Below are 22,701 nucleotides of genomic sequence, written 5' to 3' on the forward strand. Positions count from 1 at the left end.
ATCCAAGAGGTCGTGGGTTCGATCCTCGCCGGCCGAAGACTCCCCGTGTAGTAAATGGTGACTGATGCACGTTAAATCTGTCGAGTCTCAAAGTCCTCCATGTTCCCACAACAAATCAATACCTCTGGGGGTACTGATCCAGGAGTTTCCTTGCCTTCTGGATTGGTTCAAAATTATAAGGCTACGGCGTTGAACATTAGTAGTCGTAAACCCAAAAATTGAGTCGGCTGTTCAACGGCGGTCATAAAAAAAAATACAAAATACATGACTTAGAAAAGCGTGTCTTTTCAATTTACGGCACAACTCCTGTTTTTTTTTTCATGATTATCTTTTAAATACAGAGAGATATCTTTTCATAACAGATATTATCTTTATATTAGCTCATTTTAGAGGGAGAGATAAATTTCATCTGTCTCTATAAAAAGGAGGAATGAGATTTCTAGCATAGCATTTATAAGAAACTTTGGTAAATTTTTTTCTTGAAAATGGGGTGAGGTCTCATTGATTTTTTTTTTGCCCCCACGTGCTGATAGATAAATTTACCGATTAGATGATATAGTTATTTTTTTTTAAATTTTTTTGAGCGGCAATGTCGTTTTGAGAAAAGCTAAATAAAAATTTGCAGATTTTCCATTTTTTGAAAGTTTGAACGGCTACTATAAACATCTATAAATTAGGAAAGTGCTGATTCACACAACCTGTCCTATTGGTGAACTTTAATATTCAGCAAAGAAATTATTGTGGTGCTGTTTTACCAAAGTTTTTAGAGCAGAAAATCATCAAACAGAATTTCTCACTAACTTTGGCTGAGCTCTTTTGGCTCTGAAAAGCAACAATGCCGCATGGAAACGAAAGTTTGTCCATAAATAAGCATCGATATACAAATGCAGCAAAATACAGCTTGGAGGTATAGTTGCTTTTTTAAGATAAACCTCTTGAAACATCCTTATATTTCACTTTTAAAGAAATTACCTTGAACGTTGATATTTTCTACAGGGAAGGGGAAAAAATTTTAGGGGCTCAAACTTTCACAATATTCACTTTTCATAATCTATCTTTAATACAAAATTAAATCCAGCCAATCTAAAAAATAAAACTATCACACATTGTTTGAAGTCCAGAATAATAGCTTTTGATGACTTTTTACGCAATACCTATCTAAGCAGTGATAAACAAAACTTTGAAAATTTTCTCTTCTTATTAGTATGTGTGTAAAATGCTAATGTCAGTTTATATTACATTAAATACAAACTTTCCCAATTATTTCATTATTGATTATAGACTTTTTAAATTAAAAAAGATCAGTTTTATAACAATTTTGAAAATTGTAATTTCGTTTTAGGGAGTTTTTACCTCGGGGAACTGGTACTGTTACCAGAAGACCAACCATTGTTCAGATGACCCCAAATCAACATGAAGGTAATATTTCGCTTAATTTTCTTTATTTTAGTTATACATACATTAAAAAATATATATTATCGCACATTTTTTTCCTTTCTCATCAAGAGAGTAGCCGACCGGCCTGTGTAGGGGGCAGGGAACTGTCCTTGCATCAGAAAGGTCCTGGGTTCGAATCACGGGCAGGGCATGCATGTTTCTTTCTCTGTGTGTTCTATGTCTTTTCTCCTTTGTGTGTGACTATAAGCCTATACCGCCCTATAAGCGGGTTGTGGTTGCGTAAATGGCGTGGCAGAAGTAGAATTCCTGGTGCCACTGAAATACAAGAAAAATCGCACCCCCATTGCCTAAAACAGGCATACCACACACAAAAAAAAAAAAAAAAAAAAAGAGAGTAGGATACCTTAATTTTTTTAAATGGAAATAAATATCTATATTTGTATATGGTAAAAGATTGCTTATAAAAATGTCAGTATAAAGACAATTGAGCTGCAAGATTAATATCTCCAACTATAAATATTTTGAGAAAAATAATTTTGTTTTATTCCGTTACTTGAAATTATTATTTATTATGCTTTGTTTTTCAATTATCTAGTCACTTTTTAGTAAAATATCATACTGTTGAAGCGAACTGCGAAAGCAGTTTCGTGAGTTCATGAACGTCAGCGAGCAGGGTACCTAGATGCAGTGCACTGGATATAGACATCTTAATCTTGTTATCTATTTTTAAGAAACTAAAATGAGGAATTATAACGTAGTATATAAATCATGGAAAGAATTAAGAGAATATATTTAAAATGGAAGTAAAATCATCAATTTTACTATTTTGAAAATATTTTTCTAATTTTAGTGTCTGAATTATCTAATATTCTTTTTTTTTTCTTTACTTATTTTCAGAGTATGTAGTGTTTTCTCACAAGCCAGAAGTCCGATTTACTGACTTCAAGAAAGTAAGAGAGGAGATTGAAACAGAGACTCGTAGGTATCCAGGACCTACTGGATTCACGTCAGATCCCATAATCATGCAAATATACTCTCCTCGAGGTTAGTATAATAATGAGTTCCTAATCTTTGTTTAAAAAAAAAATTAAAAGGCATCCTGTTTTTGCGAGATACAATTCCGTAGTAATCACCCTTACTTATGTTTTAAAAACTTTTAGTCTAAAAGAGAAAAAATTATATCTGCAATAGATTGTATTATTAGTTGTCCCTTTAAATATTAGCTTGCAAACTATAATATTTAATCGTCAGATTAACATCAAGATCTGGTTATTCACTATTTAAAAAGGCAGGGCTGAAAACATCAAAATTTATTGTTGGAGCAAACAGATCAATTCTAAGGAGATTATTATGAACATTTACAAATTTTATAAGCCAATCGGGCATAGTTCAACTTGAACTTGAGTTGGATGTAGGCCTAAAATCAGAATGTTTGATTGCGTGGAAGAGGATTTTAAAATCTTAAGAATTACTAACTGCTGAAGAATTACTTACTGAATAATCGAACATTATTTTTCTCTCTACCTTTTTCAAAAGTATTTGTCGTACACTGTATCTAGCACCGTGTTTGAAATAGACGCTAACTCCTCAAATTTGTATCTAATTTTGTCGTAGAAACAATTTCCTTTTAACAATAATTGACTTTTGAACTGCTTTAGTAATCTTAAAAGCAAGTTGTCATATCTATGAGTAGATATAATGTCCTAGATCAGTGGTTCCCAATCTGAGGGCGATAATACTCAGGTGGGCAAACAATGACGAGTATTCAGAAGAAAAAATTTGTAATTACGAATAAAAATTAAAGCCAGCGAATCGCTCCTCTTCAGGATCCCGTCAACATATCCTGTAAAAAGATTTAGTTCGGTCGTCCAGCTTCTCACAAAACGGAGTAGGTTAGACATTCGCTTCAAAGGAGACCTATGCTTAATTCTAACGAACAAAAATCCTGGTATTCAAGTTTTAACTGAAATCAACCAAGCGTAATACAGTCATTAAAACGGTAAAAATAAGCAATTGAGTATTTCAATTTTCAGGTTTTATTTCTCTCATTTTAGTTTAAATTTTCATTTTCTCCAGATCATATTAAATTTTTTTTATTCTTGCATAAATTATTTCGCTTCAAACATCTCCTTTTTATAGAAAAAAATATTCAAGGAGATAAGCGTTAAATTTCTGATGTGACTGGATAAAATTGTTTCATTATTTACATTTTAATTGAAATTAAAATCTGGTATAATTTAGCTCATATTCAAATTTATTGATGTATATATATATTTTTTTAAATCAAAGGCGATAAATCTCATCCAAATTCTAGAGGGGGGGGGGGGNAGGGGGGGGGGGTGAGCAACAAATGGAAGGAAATCATTGTCCTAGATGTACCAACCCCCGAAGGCGTATCTACTTTTACACAAAAGCAAGCAGAGGGCTAAGCCCACTAGTACTTTTAAAATAAAGTTTAAAAAAAAAACTTTTTGATGTATAACAGTCACAAGGCAACAATTCCTTTTGAGTGTCCACAAAATACGATCACAATGAGTTATTCATTGTATCTGCTTAAAGTTTAAAAAATTTTGTGGTATTAAACAGTATTAAAAGGTTCTCGTGGGTCGCATTTCGTGAGCATTTTCGTGGGTCGATGAGCATGAGCGAGCTGGGTATTTAGACGTAATCCCCTAGATATAAACATCCTATTCTTGAGGTCTATCATACGTGTCAATAAAAGTTAACATAGGGTGCGGAATTTATTCTGAATGTATTTATAAGTGGATAAAAAATAAATTTTTAACTTTTGCCATTAGGAAAATATTTTTCTAATTTTGGTGTCAGAATTATTCATTATATTTTTGCTTATTTGTATGAAAGACACTGATTAAAAAACCTTCTTTTTGTTAGTTTTAAAATTAACTGTAGTGGATTTGCCTGGTTTGATCAGGAACGTTCCAGACGGGGATGCCCGTAGTAACATCCAGGAAGTACGAGAGATGGTCCTGAAATACATTGAGCCCAAGGAAGCCCATTCTTGCCATCATTCCTGCCACTCAGGATTTTCTAACTTGTGATTCCCTTGAAATAGCAAGGGAAGTGGATCCTAAGAGTAAGTCAGTTTTAACAATAAAAAGGTGCTCTGTAATGACCACCTTTAATATATGTGGTTAGTTTAAAAAATTCATCCAGTTATGAGGAAATGTTAATTTACAAATGTGAGAAATATAATGACTAGTGATCCATGGAAAGATGTTTGTACTCTCCTCCTGGTATTTATTAAAAAACGCTCAATGTGTGTTCAGTTTTGGTCACCCAACATGCAACACGTCATCACGCTTGTAATATATCTGCTTAAGGCTGTTGTTTTTTGTATTGTAATAGCCCTTGCCTTAACAAGGTTTGAAATTTTTTCTGTAAGATATCTCTTTCACTTAGGATACTGGAAGAAACTAGACAAAACGGTAGAAATAGAACTAAAGGGAAGAAAATAAAAATGACAAATTAAGTTTTTGATGGTTTCTTCTAAGCATTATAAGCATAGCTTTTAAAGCTATTAAATTTAATACAATGAGTGACATTTAAGTTTTTCATACCTACTTTATTTAAAATAATAACCACTTTTATGTTATTAAGATTAATACAGAGTATTAAAATTTATATATAATATTATTTAAAAGCTAGACTATTCAAACTTATTATAACAGTATTTGATAATGAAAATTGTTATCTGTAATTGTGAAATCAATATAAGATTTGTATTAGTGTTGTTTAATATACGTAAATTGTTAATTCATTAATATTAGTAGAATTTAATTATATTTAAATAGTTTTTTATATAGTTTTTAAAATCAGATTTTACAGTAAAAGATATGAAAATTAGATTTTCACTCATTTACATATAATATAGAATTAGTCATCAATTTCTTAGGAAATAAGAATTTTTTTTTCTTTGAAATTACTGCTCTTTCTTTTGCTTATTTAAAAATGATAGTATTAATTCAAGTTGGCTTTAACTTGATATTTTAAACTTGATTACAATTATAAATCGTTTTAATGCCGATCATTTTGAAAATGAGTTTCTTTCACTTAGGCTGAAAGAAAACTATTTTTTTCTGGAGTGTTCTTTTTTTCCATCGTTATTTTTGCTGTTATTTTCCACTATAGAAGAAACTTGCAATCCAAAGTTTTCACTGCATTTCATTAAAATATGTTTCGTAGTTTCGGATATAATTGCTCAGAATTTAAAATTCTCTTGTTTCAGAACACCAATGTGCGTACGACTTATTAGAAAATTAGGTTTTAAACGAAAGCATTTTCTCTGCAATGCTTTTAAGCGTTAAGTTATAAATTGTGATTATATTTTTATTAAATTTATTACCTAATGTTACCTGATATTTAAGTTACTATTGCAAAGCAATGATACTTCATGTATGGGACATTTTGCGTCGGTTAGGCCCAATTTCGATTTAAAGATACTTGAACAACCCAAATACTGAAAAGTTTCAGATTTATACGATCAAAATTCAAATAAAATTTTTAAACTTTCACTTTACGCTAATATTGCATCTTCTGCTAATTGTTGCAATATTCTGCATCGCATGATGTAATAAAACTTAATCTACCTCGTAAACTTTCACTTTTATTAGCCTCTTCTACTAAATTATATTTAAAAAAAAGTTTTTGAAAAAAATTCTTTAAAAAATTTAACTATACGTAAGTTGTTTTTATTATTTTATATATGTAATGAAAAAAAGTTTTAATTTTTAGGGGAAAGGACCATCGGAGTTGTAACTAAACTTGATAGACCTAACGATGGAGATTACAAGGATGTTTTGGAAAATAGAAAAATATATCTACAGAAAGGTAGGTGATTTGAAATTCAGAAGTGCCAGTATTGGATAATGACTATTTAAAAAATAATTTCATTTGTTTAAAATTTAATTTTAAGTCTAACTTACCTATAAACTTTCCGAAGAAGATTCCAAAAAGTAGTCAAAAGAAAATTTAATTACTATTGACAGAAATATACTCTCTATTTTATAAGGGCTTATAAATTCCATTGTATGATAATAAACATTCATAAGTATGTTTAATTTATTTAGATTGTTTTCATTTTACAACCGTCGTGGAACAGCCGACCCAATTTTGAGCACACAATTACCACTATGTTTATCTTCGTAACCTTATGCAGAAATGCCAACTGCTCCGGACTCGCCATAATAATTTAAAGAAACTTTAAATTACTACAAAATAAATTTTACTGATATTTGACTATTTTTGCTTGCTTTTTGAAAGGTATGGCATGACATTAGTATTTTAAAGTGGTGAATTGTATAAACCTAAGAATTATTTAGAAATAGTGGTGGATAAAAATCTACTAAATTGAATTTATTAAACCAATAATCACAATTGATAAACTACCACTTTAAACTATATATTTACTGTCTGGAGCAAGTTTGCATCTCTGCTTATGATTTTGAACACAAAGAACTAGGGATCAAGCATTGGGAGGAATTTTCCTTCGTAGAGAAAATGTTGCTGGAACTAACCCGTATTTGCGTTTACATGGAGAGGACATCTACGAAAACTTTCCATGGTTAGCCCTCACGGCAAGGAGACTTTAACCCATTATCAATGAAGATATTTTTTCAGCAGCACTGTAGTTGGTGCGATGTTATTTAGATATTGTATTGATCCAGATCATTTTAAGTAAATTTTTTAATTTCAAGAAATCAATAAAATTCATAAATTTTACTACCAAGTGATATCTGTGCCCAGTATAAAAATAACATTTCGCGCAAAAAGCATTAATGTCAGCTGTTGTGTATATAGAATATTTAATTTATTTAAAAAACGTAAATGTGATCATTATGTTAACGAATACCTTGCGCAACAGGGTTTTGCATAAAAGAAATTGGGTCCATTAGCGGACCATTCAAAAAATTTTGTAGTAAAAATGGATCTTATACAAAATATTTTATCGCAAAAAGAGATCTTTCATAATTAATTTAGATTTCTCACTCATATAGAGCATTTTTTATAAAATATCTGTAAAAATCCTTGGAACTTTATGCGAAGTTTTAATTAACGTTATTATGAAAACTAAGCTGAAATAACTAAACTAATAAAATTTTTTTAAAGGCTTACGTTTTAATATTTTCCTCGCAGGATATGTTGGTGTGGTGAATAGAAATGACACTGAAGACGAGAAAGACTTGGAGGAGATACTTAAGAAAGAGAGAGAATTCTTTGAAAACCACGTAGCTTTCAAGTAAGTAGTTTTTTTGAGCAAGTTTAAGTTTGTTACTATGGCAATGTATAATGCAAGTTTTTAGCTTATTTATTCATAATGTTTCGCTTAGAGAGGCCTATTAAAATCGAAGTTGTTTTACAAAGCGTTTGTTTTTAATTTTACTTTTTATTTAGGAGCATTAAACATAAAATGGGCATTCCTTATCTCATTCAAATGCTACAAAAAACTCTGAGGACACATATACTCAAGTTTTTGCCACAGCTGCGGACAGATATATCTCAGAAACTTGTCGAACATCAAAAAGAGCTGAAAAACTTCGAAATTAGAATGGGAGATAGCATAGGTGGTGGCAAACCACTGGGTAAACGGTCCTATGTTATCAGGTAAGTACTTTATGAAGTAGTTTTTTTATTCGCATGTTATGTTTGATTTTTGCACAAGAAAGCAGCAAAAACAAAAAATAAACAATAATAGATCGTTTATAAATAATAAAAATTATATGTATGTGCAAATTAACGGCGAGAGACTTAATGCAATCGAATTTTTCTATTGAGGAAAAATATTTTTCGTTTAAATGTTCTGGACAAATTTACTTTTTGATGAAAAATTAAAATATAGATTTTTGAAGGAAGAAAGGAACTGCAAAGCTTTCTGCACTTTTTCTTAAATATAGACAAAATAGACTTTTCCGTTTTCTTTTTAAAATTTTTAAACAAACCATAAGGTATAAAATATATTTATTTTCTGGTAATTCGGGTGATTAGGAAAAGATGATTATAATACGAGCGATCATGGAATAGACCTTTTTTATTAAATTTTGTCGGATAAAGGTATAAATACTACAGAAATGTTAAATTCTTAGTGCAGGACATATCTCTTAAATGTACATTTTTTCCTAGCTTAAGTAATTAATGGAAAATCGTAAAAAGTCAAGAATGTGAGTCAAGATAAATTTTCATGGGCTTGTTTAAAGTAAAGATTGTCAGCCATGATCGTCTTTCATAAGTGTTGCGGCCTAGTTAATTTACAATCCAGTGGCCTTAAACAACTCTCTCTCTCTCTCTCCCTGTCTTTTGGAGATTTTCCTCTTTGCTGTAATCGGTTGTAATTATAGAAGGTTGATCGTGTAAGGCTAAGCACAGATCACGCTAGTGGTTAAAATTCGTCGTACGACTTCCGGGTTACTACTTTCGATTAATTTTTACGCCTGAGCTTGAAAAAGAGCTCCATCTAATAATATTATACTTGTAGTGCTTGAATTATAATGTGTTCTTTCAATTTAAATTTCGACGAAACAAAGAGTGATATTGTACACTATAGCCAAATAAGGGATAACATTCAAAGCATGGCAAACCTTGCACTTTATGTTGCGATATTTTTCCTTAATTAAGCGTAAGAACAAATCACACTAATAGAACTTCTTAGAATATTAAGCCTATTCACTCATCTCATAAATAAGCGGAGGGATACATAGGAAGTTTTCTAAATTTCTTCCGGTTTTAAGAAGCTTGTTATGGTTTACATTCAGTCAACCAACCATTATACGAGCTTTTATTTACTTTAAAATTTGTTACCTGAAATTACGAAAAAAATTTAATCTAGTCTTTTTTTTTAACATTACTTTCTTTTAAGCGTATTTTGTATATTGAACCAAGCGTCATTCAATTAATTTGCATGAAATAGAATAAATAAAAAGCCTGGAACCATAACTGAAAATTTTGCAGTCTTAGCGACAAATGATGGCATAAGATGGCTTTAATTGATTGATCGAATGTTGCCATTCTGCATGGATTTCAACGTTGATCAAAATCTGTTGCTAACCAAAATTATTTGTTAACCACAATTCCTCTGTTATCTCTTCATGCGTGCATAAATCTTACTTTATGCATTTTATACGGGGCGCAAACCCCGTAATTGTAATAATCTAATCCTTGTGAAATGTTTGTAAACATTATTACCGTCACTTTTCAGGCTGATTCTAAATTTTATTGTCACCGCTGATAGATCCAACAAAGTTTTCAGCTGGTGCCAAAATAAAGTACAAGCTGAACACAGAAGTAAAAAGAAACTTGTCTCTAGTGAGTGGCCATTTTATTCTTTCAACAACATAACATACAAAACTTACCATTAATACATGTCAAAGAAGCGAAAGAGTAAATAAAAAAATTCAACTAATTCTTACAAATGCTTCGTCCACCAGACATGCGCTGTTTTAGGCTCCATCTATATGCCAGACAATTCCATCCGCAGAGTGAATAAGTAAAGATATTGACGTTTATAGTTAAAACCCAACAACACCTACAATCCATTTACCCGAACACCAAGTTAGTATCTTCAATACCTAACAATTAGTAACAATATTGCTTATTACGTGGTAAAGCCCTGTGCTAGTAGATCAGCGGCCCCCTTGTTTTCGATGGGCACGAAATCTGTATTGATTAGCTTATTTTTCAAGGTTTCCCCTTTAAAATGGTGTCTGATATCTAAGTACTTTGTTCTTTTGTGAAAAACTGGATTTACTGTGAATTTCAGGCGCATCTCATTAAAATTATTGACCCACAAATCATTAAGTAATTTAATAAGATAAAGATCTTAAGTACCGTCGCTATCGAAAAAAACCGTGCTCTCTGCTTCTGTTGATGAAAGAAGTACGGTACATTGCTTACGGCATACCAATGTAATTGGGCTGCGGAGAGAGTAGTATTCGACAAAGTCAACATTCATCATCTATCAAAATGTACCTTAAGGTAGAATTGAGTTTGCACGTCTTATATGCTAGTAAATTGTTCTTTTTTAGAAATTTTTTAAATTTATGACTCGGATAATTGTTACTGTTCTGATTCCGGAAAGAGTTATGTATGTCTGTTGAATGGTTATTTTATTTCCATTATAACAACCGATCTTAAGGACATATTTTTTAAATCGATCCAGTAATTCTTGAACTTATCGTCGTTATCTTAAAATTCTGTTAATATTCAATCACCGCTGTATGAAAAACCTTTATGACCTTTCCTGTTTCCCTGAACAATAATACAGATTTTAAATTTCTTGATCACTCTTACCTATGTCGTGAATCGTTGGATTTAGATACAGTTAGAATGTTAAACCGTACGTATTGATGATAAATTAGCAGTCAGGGTGACAAGTTATGTTTTATTAACATAATTTACTTTCTAAATATTGGGATAACATTTTATTTATTTAGTTTTGTAATTTTAAGTTTTATTCCTATTATAGACGCTGGTTCCTGATGAAAATGCAACGCACATGATCATCGTAAACATACTAGGTATAAGGTAAGTTTAAAAACACTCAATATTAAAATACGATATTTAGAACTTTTTTTGGAACATATAGCATACTTTTTTATAGCCTCATCTATATCAAATCCATAAGTATAAACGCTCTGGAAAAATCGCACACCATAATTTGTTCCTCCAAATAAAATTGATAATGTGTTACCGCTTTTTACTTTACGCACTGTACTTCATTATCTTAACATACCATTTAAACTTATGTAAAACATACTATTTAAAATTCGATTTTAAGCATTGTTCTTCATTATCTAAACTTACTATTTAAAATTAGTATTTTGCGCACTGTGCTACTTCATTGTCTTAACATACTATTTAAAATTGTTGTTGAAAACTCATATTTTGCGCACTGTACTAATTAATAGCGTAACATGCTATTTTTCTAAAATTCCCATTTTTTAAAATTCTTATAAACCTGTTTTTTTTTATATTTAATTTTGTGTTATTTTAAAATAGATATTAAGTGAATCCACATTTCATTTTTAATTTTGTGCACAATTTTCTTAGCATATTATGCATTTAAAAATATAATAAAAGCTGTAATTTGATTTCATTGTGTGTCATTTCAGAACAGCCATTGCTATACCTAATCTCGCTTTGAATGCAATGAACAACATTTTATTAAAACAGTACAAAGATCCCATGGCGCAGTCTGTTACTTGTATTCAAGAAGTATTGAAGGCAGCTATTGCAGAAGTCTCAAAGTCTGTAAGTGTAGTGTTAAGAGAAGTCTGTTATCTCTACTGCAGCCGATTAGCTTCGTAACTCAAAATAACATTTTCTATTAATCGTGATTTAACTGACGAAATAAATATATAGCGAAAAAATTCATATCTCAAATTTAAAATAACTTTTTGCGGTATCTAAATCTGGATTTCTTTTAAAAACAATGCAACCAAGTATTAATGAGCAATTCGTCCAAATAGAATTTATAGTTTGACATTGAAAAACGTGACATAATCATGAAGTATTGGGTAATCTGTTTATACTGGTAGGTACTGGTAGGCTGGTACTTTTCGTAAAAAACTTTAGGGGTCTTAAATTTGTATTTAAGCAAGAAAAAGGTTCATTAAATACTGACTATGGAATTGAAAACATCAAAACCAGTTAATTTGCTTAGCAAAAACTGAATGGATGTAAAATTATTTTTCATATCCTTTCAGTTTCCTGCGGCAATAAACAAGGTTTAGATGTTATTAATCTATGCTTCTTCGTTAATGATTTGTCAGATTTTGGTAACCTATACAAAAACTTACTCTGTCTGAATAAACATAACTTTTTTTCCCCCTGAAATAGGTTCCTAAAATAGGCTATTTCCTAAAATAGGGGTAGCCGCAATCTGGGAAATATGGTCCCCATAGTTCAGTAAAGAAAAAGCGGGTCAAATTTTGGACCTATAAATGCTAATTTTATTTTTTGCCTATTCTACCATACCTGGAACATTTTAAGCAAATTAAAACATTTTTCACGCAATTATAAAATTCTCTTATCTAAAGATGATTCCATGAAAATAACTTTTAGTAAATATTTATTTTTTTTTTGATTTAAAATTAGTCAAGAATTTTGAATTATATTGTATACCATTTCTTTTACATGATTTAAAAAGGACTTAATTTTTAAGTGGCAAAATACACAATTTGAGAAAATCGGTCGAATAGGTACTGAGAAATCTAATAAAATGCAGCTTCTTGAAAATTTGGTTACTCAGGAACAATTCGACCGATTTCGTTCAAATTTTGTATTTTACAAAGTAAAATTACATTCTTTAAAATGATGTAAAAAATTATATCTTGGAATTCATTTTTTAGTCTATAACTTAATGAATACCTAGGTGATTTTATAGGACCTCTAAATTTTCATTACTGATTTAAACCTTGCTTATTACTGTTCTATAATAATATAATTTTTTATATTTTTCAAAACTTTTTATCAAAATTTGTGAATTCCGCTCATTAATATTTCCCCTATCATCGCCTGTTAACAGCGAATCTACCGTGCAGTAAAATTCTACAAAATTTCGATAACATGGTGCTGTTTAGTTTGGTTCGAGCTTTTGAAAGCCTAACTAGTTTATATATAATCCATCTTTACTCCTGCTGTACCCTAAAGTGAAATATTTAAATATATGTCATACTTCTGAAAGTCTGCTTTAATTGATGATGCAGGTTTTAGCCAAAGAAACGAAAGTAAATTATATTTCAAAATAGACTAATAAATAAAATTAGAGACTAAAAGCGGATAAGAGTATCGTTAAATTATAATTTTCTATTAGCTGAGTTTAAATGGTTTTCTGGTAAACATATTTCAAATATATCCGTTTAGATTTATTGTAATTTTAATACATTAAGTGTTTTTGAAACATATTAAATACTTAGTTTGTGTTTACCCACATGCCCCATATTGAAGAATGATTTGTACTGCCCAGAGAAACTTGCAATAATTTCTTTAATTTATTCTGATCTAAACTAATTTACTCTTCATTGGATATCTAACTAACAAATTTCTTCCATCTTCAAAGTTTTAGGATGTTTATCTTGAACAGAAATCAACCATGATTTTATTCATTCTTAATTAAAAATTAGTTTAAAATTACTAAGATAATTTTCAATCATTTTAGTTAGAAATTTCAGCAATTTATCATTGTTATTGTTTATAAATAACTTTTAATATACTTTATCAGATAATTTGGCTGGTAATTCAACTTATGGCGTTATCCTTTAGTTCGATATTAAGAAATTCTGAGAGAAATATAACTGGTGTAAAGTTATCAGGTTTTAACATTAGTTCGAGCATTATGCGCTTGAATGTTCTTATCATAGAAAAATGAGAAAATTTTCCTTTTTAAATGCTTCTAATTACTAGAAACTTATTTGCAGTTGGACCGATACCCATCGTTGCGAAATGATGTGGTTTTCCTAATCGGAGCATCCATAGAAAAGGAAGCAGGTAGTTGTAAAGAGAGACTTCTGTCCCACATAGACTCCAATATGTTCTACATAAACTACCACCATCCAGATTTTGACAGCACTGTGTAAGTGCCACTTTATTTTATTCCAACTTTATCCAAAAAGAACTGTTAATCCTAAGAACCCGACAAGACTTAAGGCCTGTTTAGACGATCCAATTCCTTGGACAGAGATTGATTGATATTGATGGAAACTTGTTTTGCTTGGATCGTGTAAACAATCATCCAAGAACTTGGTCCAACTTCTTGGACGATAGTAGAGCACGTTCTACTTTCCATCCAAGTTTTTCTCCCTTAACCAATCAGCGTCTTAGGTTTTGTGACGTCAACAAGCAGGCAGAAAATTATATCATTTTGTTGCCTGTTTTCATATATTTTAGTCCAAATAAATTGATCTGTTGCGATATATTTGAGTTATTATGATTTTATTTGAATTTATTTAGTAATTTTAAACTTATGTAAGTATTATTTTATAATGTTGAATATGAACAATGCGCATGTTTTTTTTCCAACGAATCAGTGACATTCAAGAACTTGGATAGTGTCAACGAATCATCCAATTTCTTGGACAGAGAAATCCGGCCAGTTTCTCGGATTCAAGAAATTGGACCGCATAAACAGGCCTTTACAAGAAACAAAATAATAAAAATAAAAACTCGACAGATGGTGATAAACAAATTAGATTAGTACTCCCACAGGGTATCACATAGCTGTTTTCTTTCTTTATCTTGGAAAAACAAACAAAAATAGGAAGAAAATTGTATTAAAGAGAATTATAATTATATAATCATTGCCCAGAGTAGTGGTCATAGAGCCCTAAATGAATGCTCTTTTTTTCGGAGGAAGCCCAACTTAATAAATGAAGCACATAAAGAAAATTATGACCTTACGCTAGCCTTCTTTTTCAACCAGCTTGGTCACTTTTTATAATTATCCTTTTACCTTGTCTTCGGGGTCGGGTTCAAAATTACAAGACTACGGAGTTGAACATTAGTAGTTGTAAATCCAAAATTAGGTCTGCTGTTCAACGGCGGAAATAAAATATATTTATCATTAGAGTGGCTCAGGGGATTGAGCATTCGCTTTCCAATGAGGTGAACCGGGTTCGAATAGCAGCTACGACTAGACGATGCGGAATCCGCACTCGGCTGGCACCGACCACAGTGCTAACGTAAAATATCCTTAGTGTTAGACATATCATGGATTAAAATTCCCTGGTCTTATAACTGTGGGAGGTTTCCGTGATCTTCCTCTCAATATAATGCGAGTTAGTGCCATCCAAAAAGTCTTTAACAAAGACAATTTTCTCCCAATACTTGATCCAGGAGTTCCCTTGTCTTCCGAATTGGGTTCAAAATTACAAAGATACGGAGTTGAACACTGTTAGTCGTAATCTCAAAATTTGGACAGCTGTTCAACGACATTTATAAAATAAAATAAAGTTATCCATTACAACATGTACACTTTAATGGTAACCAATATGACTGTACAGCACAACTGTATTTAAATATTCCTATTCTTCAACCAATTTCCAATCCTAACACCTTAATTAATTTTAAACAATATAGTAACCGAATTTTCTCACAGTCTGGCTGTGGCACAAGCGCAAGTGCTTTTATTTCAATATTAATTTATAACAAATGTCTGCGATATTGTCAATGTTCTTTATGTTTCGAATTTTAGTAATTTAAAATCTAACCTGCAGCTGTTAAATTTTTTTTAAAAAATTTCTTATTAGAAGATTCAGTTTATTTATTTTGATTTGAAAAGCGTAAAGACAGATTAAATTTTTACATTTTCATAAGGTATTCAATATATTATTTGTATAAAAAATTTTATTTGAAAAAAAAAAGCAATTTGTTTTTCATGGCATATGAAATCATTTCATTCAGGCAACTGAATTGTTAAATAAAATACTGGATTATTGATTGGATCTACAAATATTTAAAGATTTTAAAAGTCATTGCTAGTTCGAAAACAAAGTCAACTCTCGGAGCCCTCGGATTCCACGGAGCATTCTCTAGAAACCGCTGGTATAGAAAGTGTTCTTTAATTTCCTTTATCCTATTTTTAAAATTCGTTTACAAATGTAAGCAAACGCTTTTGGGGTCCCAAAACAATAATAAAGAGTGGGAAAACCAGAACGCTATCTGGCATAAATAATATCGAGAAATTAAAACAAAAACATAGAATCCTTATAAAATGCCGGTAAAGCAGGTATTTTTAATGATAGTCTGTAAACATGTTTCCTCGTACAATGAGGAACCGGCATGAGTAGGGCAATATCGTAATCTTAATTGTTTTGAATAGTCTGTAATTTAACTCTCGAAAATCAACTCAGTATGTTCAGATTTGACCTGAATTTTTTTAAAACCATAGCTTTGTTATATACTAATTTTAAGTTAACTTCATGTGACGAAAAAATAGGGGAGAATTGCTAATGACGTCAGAATGCACATCCTGGATAAACCTAAAATTTTGATAGGGTGAAGTGATGTTTAAGAAGGAGTTTCATTTTAATCTTATTTTTGACAAAATTTTGTTAACTTTTTGATATAGTGCAGACAGAGAAGGATATTTGGTTTGAGAATAGATATTTTTTATTTAAAAATATCAATTTTGTCATTGTAAGAGTTAGTAACTTGGTCTAACTAATAAGAACTGTTTCGAAATTTTTCACCTAATAGTTTGATCCCAGATAGAAAATGGGATTTAGAATTTTAAGATTTTTACTAAAGATGCAAATAATTCTCTATTTTTAGTTTTTCTTTCTAAAAATCTTCTCCCCAGAAAAACTGCAAAAAAAGTAAATAATTTTTCTTTTTAGTAATTTTTCTTAGGTGTAATATTGAATTTATACAAAGTTATGAACTGAACACTAAAGTTGTATTTTAAAATTTTAGGCTATTAGCTAAAATATGTCTACAAGATGCATTTCGCAAAATAAAGTTCATACGTAAAAAATAAACACAATAGCAATTTTTTTAAGTGTGTGCGTGTGTGTTTATACCATAGAAAGTTTAAAGAATTTAAAGAGCAACGTAAATAAAGTACTACTTTTTCTTGAAGAGTTAAAATGCAGTAAGATTTCGAAATTTTCCTTTTTATAAATGTAAATATTAATAAAATTGCAACTTTTGTTTCGAAATTTAATGGTTTAGTAACAATGAATAAATTAGAGAAACTATTTTTTTTAAATTTCCAAAAAACTAATTTGAAATATTTTGAGGAAGGCTTTTTTTCCCGTTGGACTCTCTTCCCTCTTCTGACAAAATTTCTGTATGTTCCCTAGACAAAATAAATTAATAAATGTAAAAGTATATTTGAAACTACTTTCCTAAATTTTTTTCTTTTTTTTTTGCAATAACTTTTGAAGAAAATTATGAATAGTATGAAAAAATTCCGTACCGGCTTGATTGCAGACAGAGGAAGTAAAAATGTATAAGATTTTAAATTGAAGGTTTTTACAGAAATAATTTTTAATCTTCTCAAAATGTCCTATTTTTTTTAATTCAGTTCTGAAATATTTTGTTCAATTATTATTAGAAAAGATGCAAATAATCTTAAACCACTTTCTTTTTTACTTTAAATCTCTTAAACTTTTTTCACCGCCCAACTACACAAAACTAAAATGAATTATTTTGAACTCTGAAATTTCGATTCGATAAAGTGAAAAAGCAAAAGTACGCGTGTTTCAGACGGAGAAGTTAAAGCAGAACGAAACGAAATTAGATAGTTTAATGGAGAAAAAAATTCAGAAAAAGGAATAACCTGTACACGATTACTCTTTAAAAATAAAATCCTTTCATTTCAAAGAATAAAAGAAAAGTAGTAATCCAAAGGGCATTTCATAAATATTTTAATTCAGCATAATGAAGGATTCCTTCAGAGAAGCTTAATCAAAATCAAAACAATCTTATAAGATTATTGCTCTTTATTGCTAAATACTATAAACTGGTCTTAGTAACAAAATAATCGAGCAATTTTAAATATTAATAATAAAACAACTAGTAAATCCACTAAATTGAAATTAGTGCATGCCGTCATAAAATTGTATGAAATTTCATTTTAAAAAATAAAAAAATTAAAACATCTCGCAGATTCCGGATTGAGCGAGTTTTGATGTTTTTAAACCTGCTTCCTTCAATTGTTTCGTTAGATTCTGATAATGTTTTCATTTTTTTTCTTGTTTAAATATTAGCTTTCGTCCCTGAATATCTGCATTTTTATTAGTTTTCTAAGAATGTTGAGAGGTAATTAGTTTTTACCCCTTGTTTGAATGTTATATAATTTGGAATTTATATCTAGGTGTGATGTTTTGGCTCCTCCTGCTGGCCCAGTCAAACTTTGGGAGAATTCAACAGTTGAAGAAGAAACTGTGGAAAATACAGAAGATGATGCAATTGGCTGCACTATGCCTTCCACGGAAACTTTAGTGGTACTAAGTAGTTTGTAATTGTTAAAAGCTAAGTTAAGAATTTCAGCGTAGCTGCCTTAAATAAACAATTAAGATATCTATTATAAAAGGAGATATTTATTATGTTTCTAAAAAAAAAAGCTCACCTTTTCAAACAAACAGAAGCTTAACTTGTAACCAGTAGTACGAAACAAAGGCTAAACTAAATCAATTTTAAACTAGAATTCTATAAGAGATTAAAAATAATGCAAACGATATTGTGATCTATATAAAAAATGCTAGATAATAGTTATGTTTAAAATATGCAAACGATAGCTTTTTGTTGCAGTTGAACTCTTTTTTTCTTCCCCCTTCAACTACGTTAAGAATATTTGCTCATATGTAAATATAGTAGGAAATGTCTACGCATTTTGCAGAAATTTTTGTAAGTTGTAATCGGCAACTTCAAGCAAAAAGAAAAATTTCGTACAGGAATAGAAAATGAACTCTAAAAGATTTTTCATAAGATTTATGAAATCTAATCGTTGGTCTTTACAATGGTTTGTTAAGATTTGGAAAGGAATCTTCTACCCAGAATCTCTTAAGGTTCTCGACAAAAAACTTTCCTACTCTAGTATTCATCTCAACAAAAAAATATCTTTTTTCCTCCTTTCGTAACTATAAGAAATCTAATTATTGAAAGAGATCTGAATGCCAGGAGTCTTGTGATAATGGTGGATTGGGTTAAAAATCCTAACAGAGTTCTAACAACTTTTGTCAAACTGTCAAAGAAACTCTTAGCTCTTACAATTCGTTGCTTCTGACCGTTGTTGTTCAATTGCTGTATTTGATTCAGAAACAATACCTATAAACAATCTTTAAGAATATGTACGCATGTCAATCGCCTTCAATCTTTCTGACATTTTCGGACTTGCACAAACATAATTTAACGAAAATGGTCTCACGCTTCGCGCCTCAATATAAAATGTTAAAAGAAAAATTGTTAGGTAAAATGTAGATTCTAGAGCATCAGTTAAATGTACTTAACAAAAAACGTTGCTGTGGAAATAATCTTGGCGATTACGAGTAAAGATCAGTGCTATACGGCGTCTTTTTGGCGATCTTTGTTTCTCTTTGAGAAAAAAATTATTCCATTTACTTAGAAATATATAAACGTTTCAAGCATTTCTATAATTGTAATAATTAAACAAACGTAATAAAACAATAACATTGTAATAAAACATTTCTATTAAATATAAACATTGACTAATCCGTCAAATAGCTTTCATTTTTCCTTTGAAATAGGCTGCCTTGAAAGCTAATGAAAGTAATCAAAAGAACGTTCACTGTGCTTCAGCATTGGTGATGAAAATTCTTGAGCCTGTACAGAAACAAATGGAGGACGTTGCTATGAAGTATATAATCTTCTTTTTAGTGAAAAAAGTAAGAGTAGTATTAGTAAGTTATGTATTAAAAAATTATTAATAAAATGAAATAATCAAAAAATTTTTATTTTTTTAAATACCTTGTTACTCTTGGTCTTCTTCAAATAAATGTTTTATGTTTTTTCTGTGTTATATTTTACTGTATTTAGGTTATTTTATTATTTTTAGGTATTAGATTTCATTAAGAAACATTTATTGAATGCACTTTTAGAATCTTCTAATTTTGTAAGTATTCATAATAGAAATTTATGTGTATATAATGCTTTTAAAATGCCACTTAATATTTACTAAGGTTTTAAATTTTATCGCAAAGAAATACAGTGAATTTTATAAAACCTTCTGATGGCGATTTTGATGTACTATCTTTATGAGGCCCTCCAAAGCACTATCTTTATGAGGCCTTTTTTTCTTTCCCTTACCTGAAAGACTCGAACTGAAGTGTAAAAGCTGTTAACCCTACAATTCTTCGTAAATTTATAATAACTCGTGTAAGTTTGGTTTTAGTAAAATTTTCATGCTGATAACGTTAAAACAGCTTTAAAAAAATAAAGTGCTTTATAATAAATTCAGCTTTCAAATTTTAAAATCTTTGAAATAATTAATCGATTCATAAATCATAGTAATTTATAAATCGATTCAAATTTTATTTTCAAAGAATCAAAAAGAAAACTGCTTTCTTTGTCCAGAATACAGATCCGACAATTCTCCTCTTGATTGCTTAGCAACAAACCAAAGATGTTTTGCCGTCTTCTCATTCATTCAGTTTCTTTATGGTAGTTTTCAATTGATTCACTTTCTATGGCGAGGAAATTTGGCATTTTTTTTTAGCCTTCCCCTTATATATATAAATCTTTATTGCGACCGAATTTCTCGAAATTTTGTCTACCCCCCTCCTATTTCAAAGGGTCAGGATTCGAACTTTGTAAAAAGAGAAATTTGTTTATTCAGAGAAAGTACGTGTTTGTGTCTAATTTCGTAACCTAATAGTTAGCACTAATTAGCATATTTGAGGTCACCCCCAGGAACCATTAAGATTGACACTTAGCTCGTGAAAATCCGATTATTCGTCAGGGTAATATTTTTTTCCCCGACTGTTCGTAAGAGGACACTATACTGCAGGCAAGTTTTCTTTATCCTACGAAAAGGATTTAAAATTTAGAAAAAATGAATTCGTGTTAACTTAGATTAAACCATGAATTTTCAAATGCAGAAATAAAAATTTCAAAATGGTAAGCAAATTATGGTATGATTACACAACGGGAAAATTGTTTTCTTTTGATTTTTTTGAAAACTTTTTTTTCAGCATCTGATACTTAATGATTCACTCAAAGTTTACCAGAATTTATTTTTCTATAAATTTTAAAGTAAAAAATGGAGGCAGAGTAGAATTTGCCATGAAATGTTCCTCCTGCGGTATCTCGTCCTCTTAACAGCTTGCCACTCATTTGAACTTTTTTTTTTCACTGTTCAAGTGTTCAAGATTCATGACTATCCTTCCTGCAGTTAACTTCATGATCCATTTTTTAATTACAGAGTAAACTTATGGAAGATTGTGAAGCAGACTTCTGCTGGAAGGAAGAAACTGAAACCACCTGCAGAATATTGCAAGAAGCACTCGATGCTATAAAAGACTTCTGAAACAATTATTTCCCCTAGAGGATTTCATCTCTTAACTTAATCATTCAGCTGTATTAGTTTATAGCACTTGTTCTAATCAAAGCTATCACTTATATATTTTTTCATACGACTCTTGTGCCTATTTTGTATTTTTTCACTTAAAAATATTTGAGTGCTTTTGTAAAATAGCAATAAAATGTTGTTATTTATCTTTGAATGTAACTTATTTTTTGTCCACTAGATTTCTTAGATTGGCAATCTTCTACAGTCTTAATTCTTATGCCCATTCTAGTGACTTAGCGGTAATCGAAGTTCAATTTACTGTGTTGGTTTGGCATAAATCACACGAATTAAATCATGATTAAATTCGCGATTTAAATGACATATATATTTTTTAAATCATTAGGTCAAAAATATTTAAATATATTTTTCACAATGTCAGGAATGTCTGCTTTCATTGATGATGCAGGTTTTAGCCAAAGAAAAAAAAGTAAATTATATTTCAAAATGGACTAATAAGTTAATAAAATTAGACTAAAATCAGATAAGAGTATCGTTAAACTACAATTTTCTATTAGCTGAGTTTAAAATGGTTTTCTGGTAAACATATTTCAATTATACCCATTTAGATTCATTATAATTTGAATACATTAAATATTTTTGAAACATATTAAATACGTAGTTGGAGTTTACACAATTGCCCCATATTGAAGAATGATTTGTACTGCCCAGAGAAACTTGCAATAATTTCTTTAATTTATTCTGATCTAAACTAATTTACTCTTCATTGGATAACTAACTAACAAATTTCTTCCATCTTCAAAGTTTCAGGATGTTTATCTTGAACAGAATCAACCATGATCTTATTCATTCTTAATTCGAAATTAGTTTAAAATTATTAGAAGATAATTTTTAATCATTTTAGTTAGAAATTTCAACAATTTATCATTGTTCGCTTTCGCTTTATTTAAAAAGAACTGGGCACCTGGGCCGCGCAGCGGCCCCTATCCCATACATCGTGACATATATACATTGTGTTTAAAAACATTTTGAAATTTTGCTACATTGTGGTGGCAAAAACAAAAAACAAAAAAATAAAATATATAAATTTACAGATTGATTTATTACNTTGTTTATAAATAACTTTTAATATACTTTATCAGATAATTTGGCTGGTAATTCAACTTATGGTGTTATCCTTTAGTTCGATATTAAGAAATTCTGAGAGAAATATAGCAGGTGTAAATTTTTTAAAGGTTTTAACATTAGTTCGAATATTATGCGTTAAAATGTTATGTGTACGAGAACAAGAGTTACATCTTACTTAA

The 22,701-nt window shown here is 30.1% G+C and overlaps 2 protein-coding genes across 6 annotated transcripts in view; both read left to right on the forward strand.

The window, feature by feature from the left end:
• The window catches only part of LOC122270758 (dynamin-1), a 22,178-nt gene extending 14,239 nt beyond the window's left edge, over positions 1 to 7,939 (forward strand). For all 5 annotated transcript variants that reach the window (XM_043049387.2, XM_043049378.2, XM_043049381.2 and 2 more), the window contains 6 exons: positions 1,343 to 1,419; positions 2,296 to 2,442; positions 4,291 to 4,492; positions 6,151 to 6,246; positions 7,552 to 7,654; positions 7,810 to 7,939. In XM_043049387.2, the coding sequence (XP_042905321.1) occupies positions 1,343 to 1,419; positions 2,296 to 2,442; positions 4,291 to 4,457 (391 nt within the window). In that variant the 3' untranslated portion in view covers positions 4,458 to 4,492; positions 6,151 to 6,246; positions 7,552 to 7,654; positions 7,810 to 7,939. The remainder of the gene's footprint in view (positions 1 to 1,342; positions 1,420 to 2,295; positions 2,443 to 4,290; positions 4,493 to 6,150; positions 6,247 to 7,551; positions 7,655 to 7,809) is intronic.
• Positions 7,940 to 9,633: 1,694 nt separating this feature from the next.
• LOC107437057 (dynamin-1-like protein) lies at positions 9,634 to 21,590 on the forward strand. Its single transcript, XM_043049371.2, has 8 exons — positions 9,634 to 9,714; positions 10,874 to 10,932; positions 11,520 to 11,658; positions 13,827 to 13,981; positions 18,224 to 18,353; positions 19,617 to 19,754; positions 19,925 to 19,981; positions 21,290 to 21,590. The coding sequence occupies exons 2-8, from the start codon at positions 10,904 to 10,906 to the stop codon at positions 21,392 to 21,394; spliced, it is 753 nt and encodes a 250-aa protein (XP_042905305.1). The 5' UTR covers positions 9,634 to 9,714; positions 10,874 to 10,903; the 3' UTR covers positions 21,395 to 21,590.
• Positions 21,591 to 22,701: the final 1,111 nt, after the last annotated feature.

The sequence above is a fragment of the Parasteatoda tepidariorum genome, chromosome 4, assembly GCF_043381705.1.
Source record: "Parasteatoda tepidariorum isolate YZ-2023 chromosome 4, CAS_Ptep_4.0, whole genome shotgun sequence".
NCBI lineage: Eukaryota > Metazoa > Arthropoda > Arachnida > Araneae > Theridiidae > Parasteatoda > Parasteatoda tepidariorum.

Bases quoted from the DNA above. Each gene is read 5' to 3' on its own strand.
- LOC107437057 (XM_043049371.2), top strand. From the start codon at position 10,904: ATGATCATCGTAAACATACTAGGTATAAG. The intron at 13,982-18,223 runs GTAAGTGCCACT...ATTTATATCTAG, and splicing joins CCAGATTTTGACAGCACTGT to GTGTGATGTTTTGGCTCCTC. The intron at 19,982-21,289 runs GTAAGTATTCAT...TTTTAATTACAG, and splicing joins TTTTAGAATCTTCTAATTTT to AGTAAACTTATGGAAGATTG.